This window comes from Cottoperca gobio, chromosome 20 (assembly GCF_900634415.1).
Source record: "Cottoperca gobio chromosome 20, fCotGob3.1, whole genome shotgun sequence".
NCBI classification, from domain to species: domain Eukaryota; kingdom Metazoa; phylum Chordata; class Actinopteri; order Perciformes; family Bovichtidae; genus Cottoperca; species Cottoperca gobio.
In genome coordinates, this window is record NC_041374.1 from 1,856,997 (window position 1) to 1,869,087 (window position 12,091).

Genomic DNA, 12,091 nt, shown 5'->3' on the forward strand with positions numbered 1-12,091 from the left:
TCCCTAGGGAGGTGTTCCACGCACGTCCAGCTGGGAGGAGACCCCGGGGAAGACCCAGGACTCGGTGGAGAGATTATATCTCCTCACTGGCCTGGGAACGCCTCAGGATCCCCCAGTCGGAGCTGGAGGATGTGGCCCGGAGAAGGGAAGTTTGGGGTTCCTTACTGGAGCTGCTGCCCCCAACCCCAGATAAGAGGTAGACGATGGATGGATGGATGGATGGATTGTATTTCCTTCAAAGTTGTCTTTCTCAAGAACTTTCCTCAGTAAACCTTTCACTGCCTGCTGCTTAGGAGAAAATATAAAAAAGATATAGCGCAAGCTGCTTGGGCTTTGGTGGGTGGTTAACTCATCTTTACTGCTCACCCTGGACAAGGTTTTGACGTGTCAGGAGAGAGCAGTATGAACATTAATGTGTGCTGTGCTGTAGTTATTACACCTGGTATTTGCTCAGGAGCTGATTTAGTTGACTGAATACAGATATTTAATAACACAGTTATCAGGAAGTACATACCGTTTATACCGACTATTATGTAAATATCAGTATCATCAGTCAGTTTAAGAGAAGACATCATCATCCCATTTACTGGAGATCTGATCTGTATAAGAAAAAACACATCAGCAGAATCTGCCTCACAAGAAGAAAAGGTCACTTTGCTGCCTGGTAAAAGCTACAAGTAAAAGCCAAAGCTCGGAAGTCTTCAATGCGGAATGTGATTTGAAAATGAATGAATGAATTGCTACGTGTTTGTTGGCAAATTTGCATATTGACATCTGATCACAATGCAGGCAGAATCGAGACAATGAGCACTCTTCAGGTGGATCGAATATAAGTATCCAGATAAATCACATGTTTTACCAGGTGGGCTGGAATCATCCAAGCATCCCTGATAAATCATTGGCCGTATGGTTTGTCCTTTTTTATTTCCTGAATGTTACAAAAAATATCAAATATTTGCCCAAAATTGGTGCAGATACCCCTAAAGAGCCTCCGTGGTTTCTGTGCTACTTCTTCATACTACTTGTGTGATAGGAAAATACAGGAAATACTAATTGTTAAGCACAGCAGGGGACAGGAGGTGAACTGCTCTTTCAAAGAACAGTCCTCAGCCTAGTGAATTAGCACGTCTGATACCTCATCCTGTGATATATGCATATAAATACTAGGGCTGGGACAGTTGCTTCTCTGAGCAACACAGCAGATCTTACAAACCTGTATGTGTGTTTGATCATCCTTTGTATGTATAAACTCGCTCCTTCTTGCAAGAATATAGATTAAACCCTTTTATTTGATTTGGATCCTGACTTTGTGGCGTTATTAGTAATATTTTTAGTCTGTGTTATTTAACATGCCGCACATCTGTAGCAGCATCTGACACCACACGCAGCTCGTCTTCCTCTCTCGTGCTGCGTTGATGGTAGTAGTTGGAACATGTTCACTGATGTACAGAGTTGTTCACCCTCAAGCTTCTTCACCAGCTACTTTCTGCTTTATTCTTCCATCACTGCACAGCAGAAATTAATCTCTTGTGTTTTAGAAACTCCACATACAGCAGGTGTGCAATACATGTACCTGCCAATAGTTTCTGCCACAGGTGGGAGAATGTCCCCGGTCCTGTTGCACTTGACCAGAGCGGACAAGGTTGCGCAACCTCATCAAATCCACGATGAATCCTACATCCCTCCGGTGGCTCAGATCTCTATGTGAAAATTAATCTTGTAACCCTTCGCCGGTTTTAAACTAAGTATTGTAGAAAGAGACATTTTCTAAAAGCAGAATTATTTTACTTTAATCTTAAATACCTCTTTTCATGTTAAATGGGGGGAAGAAACTAATGGTATTTTTAGGGTCTTTGATGGGGTCGTTAGCAGTTAGTAGACGTCAGGATTAGCTGGTAATATAAATGGCCTCATTGTATGACATGCCGTTCCAAATAGCTCTTAATGTGGCCCTGATTAGCCGGAGTCAAGGACAGACAAACTTCATGTAATTTGTCCAGATAGGATCCGTTCATACATATTTTATACGTATGAACTGATATTTATTATTCAAAGCTTCCAGATAGATGAGCTCAATAGTTCTCATTCCACTTGTTGGAGTGCAGGCCTTTGGACGGACATTTCCCCGTCCTGGAGGTAAAAGGTTAGACGTTTCTCAACATGAGGATCCAGTGGGAGGACGTGATATGCAGACAGAATTAAGGGATGTTTGTTAGACTGGTTGTGAGATACTTTATGTTCAAGCAGCAGCTACTGTGGCTGAGTGTTAAAGGCAATACTGAAGGTCCCCATGCATATCATGCTGTCAGAACTACAGACAACATTGTTCCATGGCTGATGGTTGGCTTGGAGTTCCAAGGCCTTGAGGGTTTGGAGAATGCACACCATCGTCCCACTAGAGCTGTTAAACACTGCACGCTGGATTTAAAGTGCTCTTTTGGAATCATCTGAACACAGTGTTTTTAGAATATCTAAGAACATCACTATGGAGTAATGGCTCAGTGTATTGTCTGTACATGCAATGCCCCCTACGAGCCACTAGGGTGCAGAGAGGCTGATTGAATATTGGAGCCTCAAAAATGGCCGCCGCTATCTTGTTTTCTTGGAGCCAGAAACGAGACGAGTGCAACCGAACACGGACTTCTGAAAACACACCGTGAAGACGAAAACATGGACAGCAACCAAACACGGCTTGGCTCTACTCAGAGAATAAATACATGTTTGGAAAGATGAATGTGATTCACTTTGACTTCATCTGAATCCATGAGATGTTTATCTTCTTATAAAAGGCTTGAAATATGAAATGTTTTCTCCTAATCATACACAGCATAGTCACACGTACAACCTAGATATCTTTACAGGACAGCCTCACAGCCACACCCCTGCCAAAACTAAATGTTGGACGCTGCCAAACACACAAATCTGAGGAGTTCTTCAGGGGCTGGGGGAGAGCGGGAGGAAGAAATGCAAATGACTTGTTGGCTGTTACAACGGCGTGACTTCAGTTTTGGAGCGTCACCTGCAAACCACCGCTCTTGAAGGCCACTGTTCTGAGGGGCTTAGCATCTTAAACCCTCTAATTAAAACTAGAATCCCACCACCAGGCTACGCAGCACCCTCCTCTTCAAAAAGCAGATTATTCAGAATTTAATGGAGGAAATTGTGTGTCCCACGCCATCTGTGGCTCGGGACTTGGGGAAGGATTTTGGAAATGGTGACAGAGGGAGAGAACACAGTGTGTGTTTCTGTACACATGCACTCCACAGACAGACAAAGACCCACAGAGGGGAATGTGTGTGGTCATAATCAGTCAGTGTTACACAATTGAAGTGAGTTGAACTAAAAGAAAACTGCAGTTTTTATATTTTCTGCTACATGATACATGCACGATTCTACAAAGCAGCTTCTAACAGTGTTTTAAGCAACAAGAGGCAGCTGTACAGAGAGTGATCGAGTATGCACCACACTGTGCACACACGTCACAGCAGGACATATTTCACTACTGATTACAGGCAGGTCAGTTACAGGCTTCTCATTTATTAAAGTCCTCCGGGAAGTATTCAGGTATCTGCTGCTTTGTAAACCGTACGGAGATCAGCCTCGCGAGCAACACCCAGCTTCAGATATCACCAGTCAGATTCAAGGGGCATAACATGAGAAGAGAGGAGAAGAGGAAACCTTCAGCTGCAAGGCTACATTTACTCAACCGTTACGGGAAATGTAGGATCCAGTCATGACAGATTACTGAACGGGCTGACACAGGCCCAGGGGCCCAGCAGATGTGGGGGCCCCGGGACAGAGCCGCTGTTTGAAGGTACTCCTAACAGTTCTTGTCGGAAGTCACAAAGAGACACAGCAGGTTGTCAAAGAGATGCAAAACAACCACAAAGAGACGCAGAGCGACCACAAAGAGGCGTCTTTATGAATCGGTGGCTCTTGTTCTTATGTACGAGGGGTGGGGCCCTTTAAATGTCCGTGCCAAGGGGCCCATTATCTCATAATCCGTCCTTTGATCCAGTACATCCATACTAGTACGGACTAAATCAGAATATCTCAGTATTAAATCACTGGAGTGCCTTTTTAAATGAAGTTTTAATACATGTTGGGTTTTATTTTCATTGTAGCATCATGTTTCCAACCAAAGTCAATGCTGAGATCTGGAAACATGATTATATTGCAACAACGTCCAATTGGGAAGATCAGTGTAATGTGTCCTGATGAGTACAGAGTTGATCTGAATGATCTGAATGACGACCACAACTTCAGAAACAGAGTTTCCTTTAAGCTGACATTGACGCAAACAGAAAGATCAAGCGGAGCGGGCTTTATTTCATAGAATGTGTTCATTGCGTTTGACTGTTGGGAAGCTGACACCTTGCAGCTAATGTTAGCATAAGTGAGATATTCAAAGGTGTGAAGATGAAGTGCTAGCTGTCGCCCTGCAATTAAGTACATATGGGCAGGAATAGTGTGAAAAAGCCCTTTGGGGGTTTGACACGCATTCTCATCACATAATAAACCAGTCAGGTGCAGTCAGATACTTAAATACAGGAAATTAGAAGAGTATATATATGAGTATACATATACATATACATATATATATATATATATATATATATATATATATAGCAAGTTTTGATACTGGCTGGTCAGTTTTGTTTCGCTGCAATTACAGCAGCATATTACAAATGTCTGCCAGTTACAGAAGATTTACATAATGATTTAAATATTTGAATGATATAATTATTGGAATAAAAAATGTTAGCTGCAAAGAAATCTGCCTGTACATATATATATATATATATATATATATATATATATATATATATATAATATTATATAGGCTAGACATATACACACAAATATTCGATGTTGTACTGTCATGTTTTATAGCCTCCTTAATTTGGACATTTAATTTGAATTTTTGGGGTTAAAACTGGTTGAAAGTTGGTTTTCACAAGTAAAAATATTCTAGGATCGTTGATATGATATCAGAGTTTGATCTTCTACTCACACACGTGCTAAAATAAATTGGGACTTTATTCTCTTCAGGAGGACACCGCCTCGCGCACACACACATCCTCTTCACTGCATGTCAAATAAAGACATGTATTGACTTGAAACGCAAAATAGACTGAAAATCATAAACATCTCGATAGATTTCCTCCAAAAACAAGTTGGAGTTGAATCTAAATGAAATCAAACAAGAACACGCGCAGAGAACACAGTTTAGGAACATCCCGTAAACCTTCATCATTTGTTTTAACTTGTGTTTTATTTCTTGAGTGAAACAAAGCTGTGACAAAGTTAAATGAAACACATTTATAGTGCACCAGAACAGATCATTCACAAAAATCCACTTCTTATCTCAGAACAATTTGCCAATAAAACGCCAACGTTACAGACACACACGTTGCACCAGTCAAGTTTGTGATGCAATTATAAATTACCCCCCCCCCCCCCCCCCCTCCTCCTCCCACGCTCACCCACCCACGCTCACCGAGGGCCAAAATACATCCACAGGTTATGGGCATCACATGTCAACAGCACATTCTTATGTCGGCCCATCTGTAGCAACACAACAACAAATAGTGTGTGTACATTTAATCTGTCTGTACATTAAGTCAAATTATTTTAAATAGCCGCAATGGGAATATTTATTCTGCATTATTTAATCGTTAAAGAATCTCCCGAACATGGTAAGGCCTGCGCGTCAGGCGACATTATTACCACCAATATCTACATCAATGTGGGCCTGATGGCTGTACATTTCCATATACAAACATATAATTCGTTATGTACATATTTTCAATGAAAGTTTCACTCAACACTTTCCACAAATCACAAAATCTGAAGAAAGAAACATTGAATTCATTTATACCGATATTGAGAAATGCAGATTGCATAGTTCCCTGCGCCTTTATTTTCTGTTATTGCGCTGTGATCCGTTTCAGTAAAGATTCAACTAAAGAACCAAACATGTCAAAACCAAAAATGCAAAATATCACTGGCCTGCGTCCACCTGTGTGTGTGTGTGTGTGTGTGTGTGTGTGTGTCACACCTGTCTTTCTAGGACCACAGCAGCATTCCTCGACAAAAGGCGCGGGTCCCCTGACAATTAGCATTCAATTAAGATTAATAAGATTAATTAACTATAACTCATCTGTGGGCAGCAGCCAACGCCCACAACATGTTCAAAACAGTTTCGTTAACAACGGGACGATTGGGATTAAATGTAGGCTAATCTACATGTCCATAGGGTTCATTAATTATGGAAAGGCTTGTTTAGTTCCTCCTGCACCTGGTAAAACTGGCCCCGGCAGGTGGATGTCGTACGGGCTGAGGCCTGCAGAAGAGCCCTGGCTGATGGAGCAGTAGCGGAGGCCGTAGTGACAGCTCCGGTAGTCCACCGGCTCCTCGTGTTTCAGGGAGAAAATCCCGTTGAAGTTAATAGGTGGGCTGAGGGTCGCTGCATCCAGGGGGCTGGGGCTGTCTGGGGAGGGACTGTCATACAGAGCCGAGCCGCAGAAGGGCCGGAGGGGCCTGCCACTGTCCGCCGAGCTGGAGCCGACTCCCTCAGGCCCGTGGTGGTGTTGAGAGCCGGGGTAGAGGGAGAACGACTCCCCGCCTGGCTCCGAGACGAAGCTGCGGGTGTTGAGCTGCAGACAGCCGGCCACCAGGTTCGTGGTGGGCTGGGAGAGTCCCTTGCACAGAGTCTGGACGAACGTGAGTAGGTCCGGCCTTTTCCCGGTGCTCAGAATGTCACCGAGGGCCCAGATGTAGTTCTTGGCCAAGCGGAGCGTCTCTATTTTGGAGAGTTTCTGCATGTTGGAGTAGCAGGGAACAACTTTCCTCAGACTGTCGAGCGCGCAGTTCAGACCATGCATCCGGTTCCTTTCCCGCGTATTTGCCTCAATGCGTCGCAGTCGAACCCGGTCCTGGCTCCCTTTCTTTTTATGAGAACCCCTTCTTCTCAAACCGCATGCTTGTTCTACTTCCCCCTCCTCCTCCTCCTCTTCCTCCTCCTCCTCCTCATCTCTGCCACCCCTCTCTCCATCCTCTCCCCTGGACTCAAACGTGTCCTCCGGGGCTCTGCCCGGCTCAGGCTTAACCGACCTGACTAATTGGTTGGTGGCCCAGCTGGCCCTGAAGGGATCGCTGGTGCGGCTGGAGGGCGGCTCATCACAAGTCAGCATGTTCTCCTGCAGTGAAATGAATATTAGATAAGATAATAAAACGATATTGATCCTCAACGGGAAATATGACATTGCATACATAACCAACCTATTATTATTATTATTATTATTATTATTATTATTATTATTATTATTATTATTATTATTATTATTATCATTACAATTCCCACCTTCATCTTTAACAAAGTGGCGAATAATCACCATTATTCTTCTTATTATAATAATAGTATAAGATTATCAGTCGTTACTGTTGAAGTCAGAATAAACGGTTTCATCTCTAAATATCTAAGGACATCACATAACTTACAACAATAACGCGCAACATCACACTCAACACTATTACGTGAGGAAACAACAAGGATTCTGCTGCACAATTGGGATGTAGCAGAAATCACAAGTTAGAAGAATTGTCTTACAGATATACTGAACATAACCAATCCACCTAGTTTTATTATATTATTATTATTATTATTATTATTATTATTATTATTATTATTATTATTATTATTATTCAATTAGACAAGTCAACCTCAAGAATAAATGGTGGTCCATTTTAATGTACATATCCTTCTGTGAGTAGACGGATGAGCTTCTCACCCAATGTTGGAGTTAAATTCCAGAGAGCATCTTCCTGAAGCTTCAAGACAATCAAACCAGTGTTCAGCAGCAGATATCAGTCCTCCTCCTCCCTCTTCTCTCTTCTTCTCTCCTCTTCTCTCCTCTTCTCTCTTCAGCAGCAGTAAAGTCAGTGATGCCATCTGCTGCTGACGTCACTGGGCAGGTTAGCTCCCCAGGGATGATGTCTCTCTCTGTGCCTCTCTGTCTCTCACCCTCTCTCTCTCTCTCTCTCTCTCTCTCTCTCTCTCTCTCTCTCTCTCTCTCTCTCTCTCTCTCTCTCTCTCTCTCTCTCTCTCTCTCTCTCTCTCGTGTCTCTCTTTCTCACTCTTTCTCCCCACATGCCTCTCTCCCAGTGCTCGCGGTCTGGCTGCAGTGCAGGGATTCAGTGCCAGTTTTATTCCCTGGGGACTGATTTGAGTTTCTAGATGAAAGTCTGAGCACTCTGAGTCACATGATCTTGTGAAGCGATGGTACTGGGGGGATTTGTTCACACCAGTTTGTTCTCATTTAATCAGACCACTGTGCTGTCAACATGCACATTCTGCCATTATTCAGGAAAACACTGAAGGATTCCTCTAATCCAAAGAGAGACAGATTACTGTGACATTATCGCCAAATCAGTATTTAAAGTTCTGTGTTTTTGTGTTGCTGCCACCTGTCTAGTTCCTGTAGTATAGTTCCTGCATCAAATGTCACGTAACAGTAAAGCACCTGATGTTGTCGCAGTGTATTAGCATTGCCGTTACCTGTCGCTGTAGTGGAGTCGCTGTAGTGGAGCCGCTGTAGTGGGCCGCTGTAGTGGGCCGCTGTAGTGGGGCCGCTGTAGTGGAGTCGCTGTAGTGGAGCCGCTGTAGTGGAGTCGCTGTAGTGGGGCCGCTGTAGTGGTGGAGCTGCTGTAGTGGGGCCGCTGTAGTGGGGCCGCTGTAGTGGGGCCGCTGTAGTGGTGGAGCTGCTGTAGTGGGGCCGCTGTAGTGGGGCCGCTGTAGTGGGGCCGCTGTAGTGGGGCCGCTGTAGTGGTGGAGCTGCTGTAGTGGTGGAGCTGCTGTAGTGGGGCCGCTGTAGTGGGGCCGCTGTAGTGGTGGAGCTGCTGTAGTGGTGGAGCTGCTGTAGTGGTGGAGCTGCTGTAGTGGTGGAGCTGCTGTAGTGGAGCTGCTGTAGTGGGGCCGCTGTAGTGGGGCCGCTGTAGTGGGGCCGCTGTAGTGGAGCTGCTGTAGTGGAGCTGCTGTAGTGGGGCCGCTGTAGTGGGGCCGCTGTAGTGGAGCTGCTGTAGTGGGGCCGCTGTAGTGGGGCCGCTGTAGTGGGGCCGCTGTAGTGGGGCCGCTGTAGTGGGGCTGCTGTAGTGGGGCCGCTGTAGTGGGGCCGCTGTAGTGGTGGAGCCGCTGTAGTGGGGCCGCTGTAGTGGGGCCGCTGTAGTGGGGCCGCTGTAGTGGTGGAGCTGCTGTAGTGGGGCCGCTGTAGTGGGGCCGCTGTAGTGGGGCTGCTGTAGTGGGGCCGCTGTAGTGGGGCGCTGTAGTGGTGGAGCTGCTGTAGTGGGGCCGCTGTAGTGGGGCCGCTGTAGTGGAGTCGCTGTAGTGGGGCCGCTGTAGTGGTGGAGCTGCTGTAGTGGGGCCGCTGTAGTGGGGCCGCTGTAGTGGGGCCGCTGTAGTAGTGGGGCCGCTGTAGTGGGGGCCGCTGTAGTGGGGCCGCTGTAGTGGGGCCGCTGTAGTGGGGCCGCTGTAGTGGTGGAGCTGCTGTAGTGGTGGAGCTGCTGTAGTGGGGCCGCTGTAGTGGTGGAGCTGCTGTAGTTGGGGCCAGTGGGGCCGCTGTAGTGGGGCCGCTGTAGTGGGGGCCGCTGTAGTGGGGCCGCTGTAGTGGGGCCGCTGTAGTGGGGCCGCTGTAGTGGGGCCGCTGTAGTGGGGCCGCTGTAGTGGTGGAGCTGCTGTAGTGGGGCCGCTGTAGTGGAGCCGCTGTAGTGGGGCCGCTGTAGTGGGGCCGCTGTAGTGGAGCCGCTGTAGTGGGGCCGCTGTAGTGGAGCCGCTGTAGTGGAGCCGCTGTAGTGGGGCCGCTGTAGTGGGGCCGCTGTAGTGGTGGGGCTGCTGTAGTGGGGGCCGCTGTAGTGGAGCCGCTGTAGTGGAGCCGCTGTAGTGGAGCCGCTGTAGTGGGGCCGCTGTAGTGGGGCCGCTGTAGTGGGGCCGCTGTAGTGGGGCCGCTGTAGTGGGGCCGCTGTAGTGGGGCCGCTGTAGTGGTGGAGCTGCTGTAGTGGGGCCGCTGTAGTGGAGCCGCTGTAGTGGGGGCCGCTGTAGTGGGGCCGCTGTAGTGGGGCTGCTGTAGTGGGGCTGCTGTAGTGGGGCCGCTGTAGTGGGGCCGCTGTAGTGGGGCCGCTGTAGTGGGGCCGCTGTAGTGGGGCCGCTGTAGTGCTCCCGCCTCCCTGGATGCCTCATCTGGCGTGGGTCTTTCTGGTCCAGTACACACACCAACATCTGATGAGTCAAACTCTTCCATCTCAAACTAATTACTTCTCTACGTTAATTGCAAATGCAAATATGCAAATTCCTATTAATTAATTACTCTGTTAATTAGTAATGTGGGCTTTTGGGAACAATAAATCATGGTGCAGCTGAGCAGATAGAAGACAAAGAGGAGGCTCCATCCCATTTCAACATAAAACAATTGAACGCACACACACACACACACACCCACACAGACACACACACACACACATATGCAGGCATATCCCAAAATAGCAGGTGGAAAAAAAGGCCCCTGACTCGCTGTGAAAGGAAAAGGCAGGGAAGCAGCTCATTGTCACATTCCCTGCTCTTAAAGACAAAGTGATAGGAGGCCGGTCTGTAAATGACGCTCGTGGCATTCACACCATGAGTCTGGGTTTACACTGTTCAGTATTAGTGGCACAGTACAGTACAGTAGCGTATGTGGCCCCCAGCTGCTCATCCAGTCATGTACCATCACTTGAACTCAGCCGTCACACAAACGGGATGAGCAGTGGGAAGTAATGTTTAGATAGATTCATGCTCTTTAGATACAAAGCACTGCTCAACCAGCACCAACCCCCACCATGTTGATATCATTGTAAATGTCTTTGCATGAGGCACTTTGTAAACTTCTATTCCGTGTGCTATAAGTAAACGTTATAAGCGTTATGATTAAATCTCGCTCACTGAATCATCTTCCAGGGGATGATGATTCTTTGGTCTCATTAAAAGTCTTGTTTTATAATAGAGCTGCTTAATGATCCATGTCCCACTAAGGAGCCTGCGGGTGTGCAGATCTCATCGTGGCAGAGCCACAGCTCGCAGTCATACAGTCCCACAGTCACACACACTGTTCGCAGAGGACGAGTGATGCTGGAGAGAAAGATGTGGCAGCACAGCGGGAGAAGAAGTATAGACTTGCAGATAATGATGAAGGCCCCAGCCAACACGTTGACACTGAACAGAGACGAGAGACGAAAAGAGTTTGGACACAACACAGCTCAACAATTCTGCACCTCGTGATTTATGTCCTATGCCAACATTCAGAGCCAATGCAGTTATTATAGTGCGTTAGTTATTGTTACAAGCCCCTGATACTATAGTGGTCTTCTAATGAAATCTGGTCAGCCTGCTGTGTGTGTGTGTGTGTGTGTGTGTGTGTGTGTGTGTGTGTGTGTGTGTGTTACGGTGGTACGGCAGCGGGAACCTCTGGATCACTTGCCAGGCGGCAGCAGGGTCAACGGGCTGTCGCTGGGGTGGGCATTTTATTTATTATGTGTCATTTAACGTGCTCATCGCGCTGCGCCTCCTGCGGGGATGTGGTGCAGGAGGCATGCATGTGCTGTGTTTGCATATATATTAAGTGTGTTACCAATAACCAGTGTGCTCAACTAAAGAGCCCATAGATATCATGATGCCTCACCTAATCCTGAAAGTATCCTAAACCCACATTTGTATTATTATATTATCGTCTTTTTTCAATTAAACAACCACACATGTAGCAGCCACACGGCGTCCGCAGTGTTCCTTCAGTTGTTCTTTGTTGTGATTGGTTGGCCACTGGCACAGTCTTTCTGAGCCACAGATGATCAAAAAGGCCCATCTGGCAGCCTGCTCAGGGTGCTGATTAGTCATGGACTCAGCCCCCTGCACCCTACCCACTCCCCTACTGACTCCCTTGGGTGCCGTGCCACCCACATACAAGCTGTGCATATGGCAGCCTCCTCTAAGAAGCCTTTGGCCCAAATCTACAACAATGTGAAGCAGCGATGAAGTTCAGTTCTTAAATGAATTCAGAGACTTTCA

General features: G+C 46.8%; 1 protein-coding gene across 1 annotated transcript; it reads right to left on the minus strand.

The window, feature by feature from the left end:
- Positions 1–5,125: 5,125 nt before the first annotated feature.
- neurod6a (neuronal differentiation 6a) lies at positions 5,126–8,003 on the minus strand. The gene is given in 3 exon segments (XM_029457781.1): positions 5,126–6,319; positions 6,321–7,202; positions 7,794–8,003. Coding segments are annotated over 2 exon segments (930 nt in total). The 5' UTR covers positions 7,197–7,202; positions 7,794–8,003; the 3' UTR covers positions 5,126–6,265.
- Between the last annotated feature and the right edge of the window lie 4,088 nt (positions 8,004–12,091).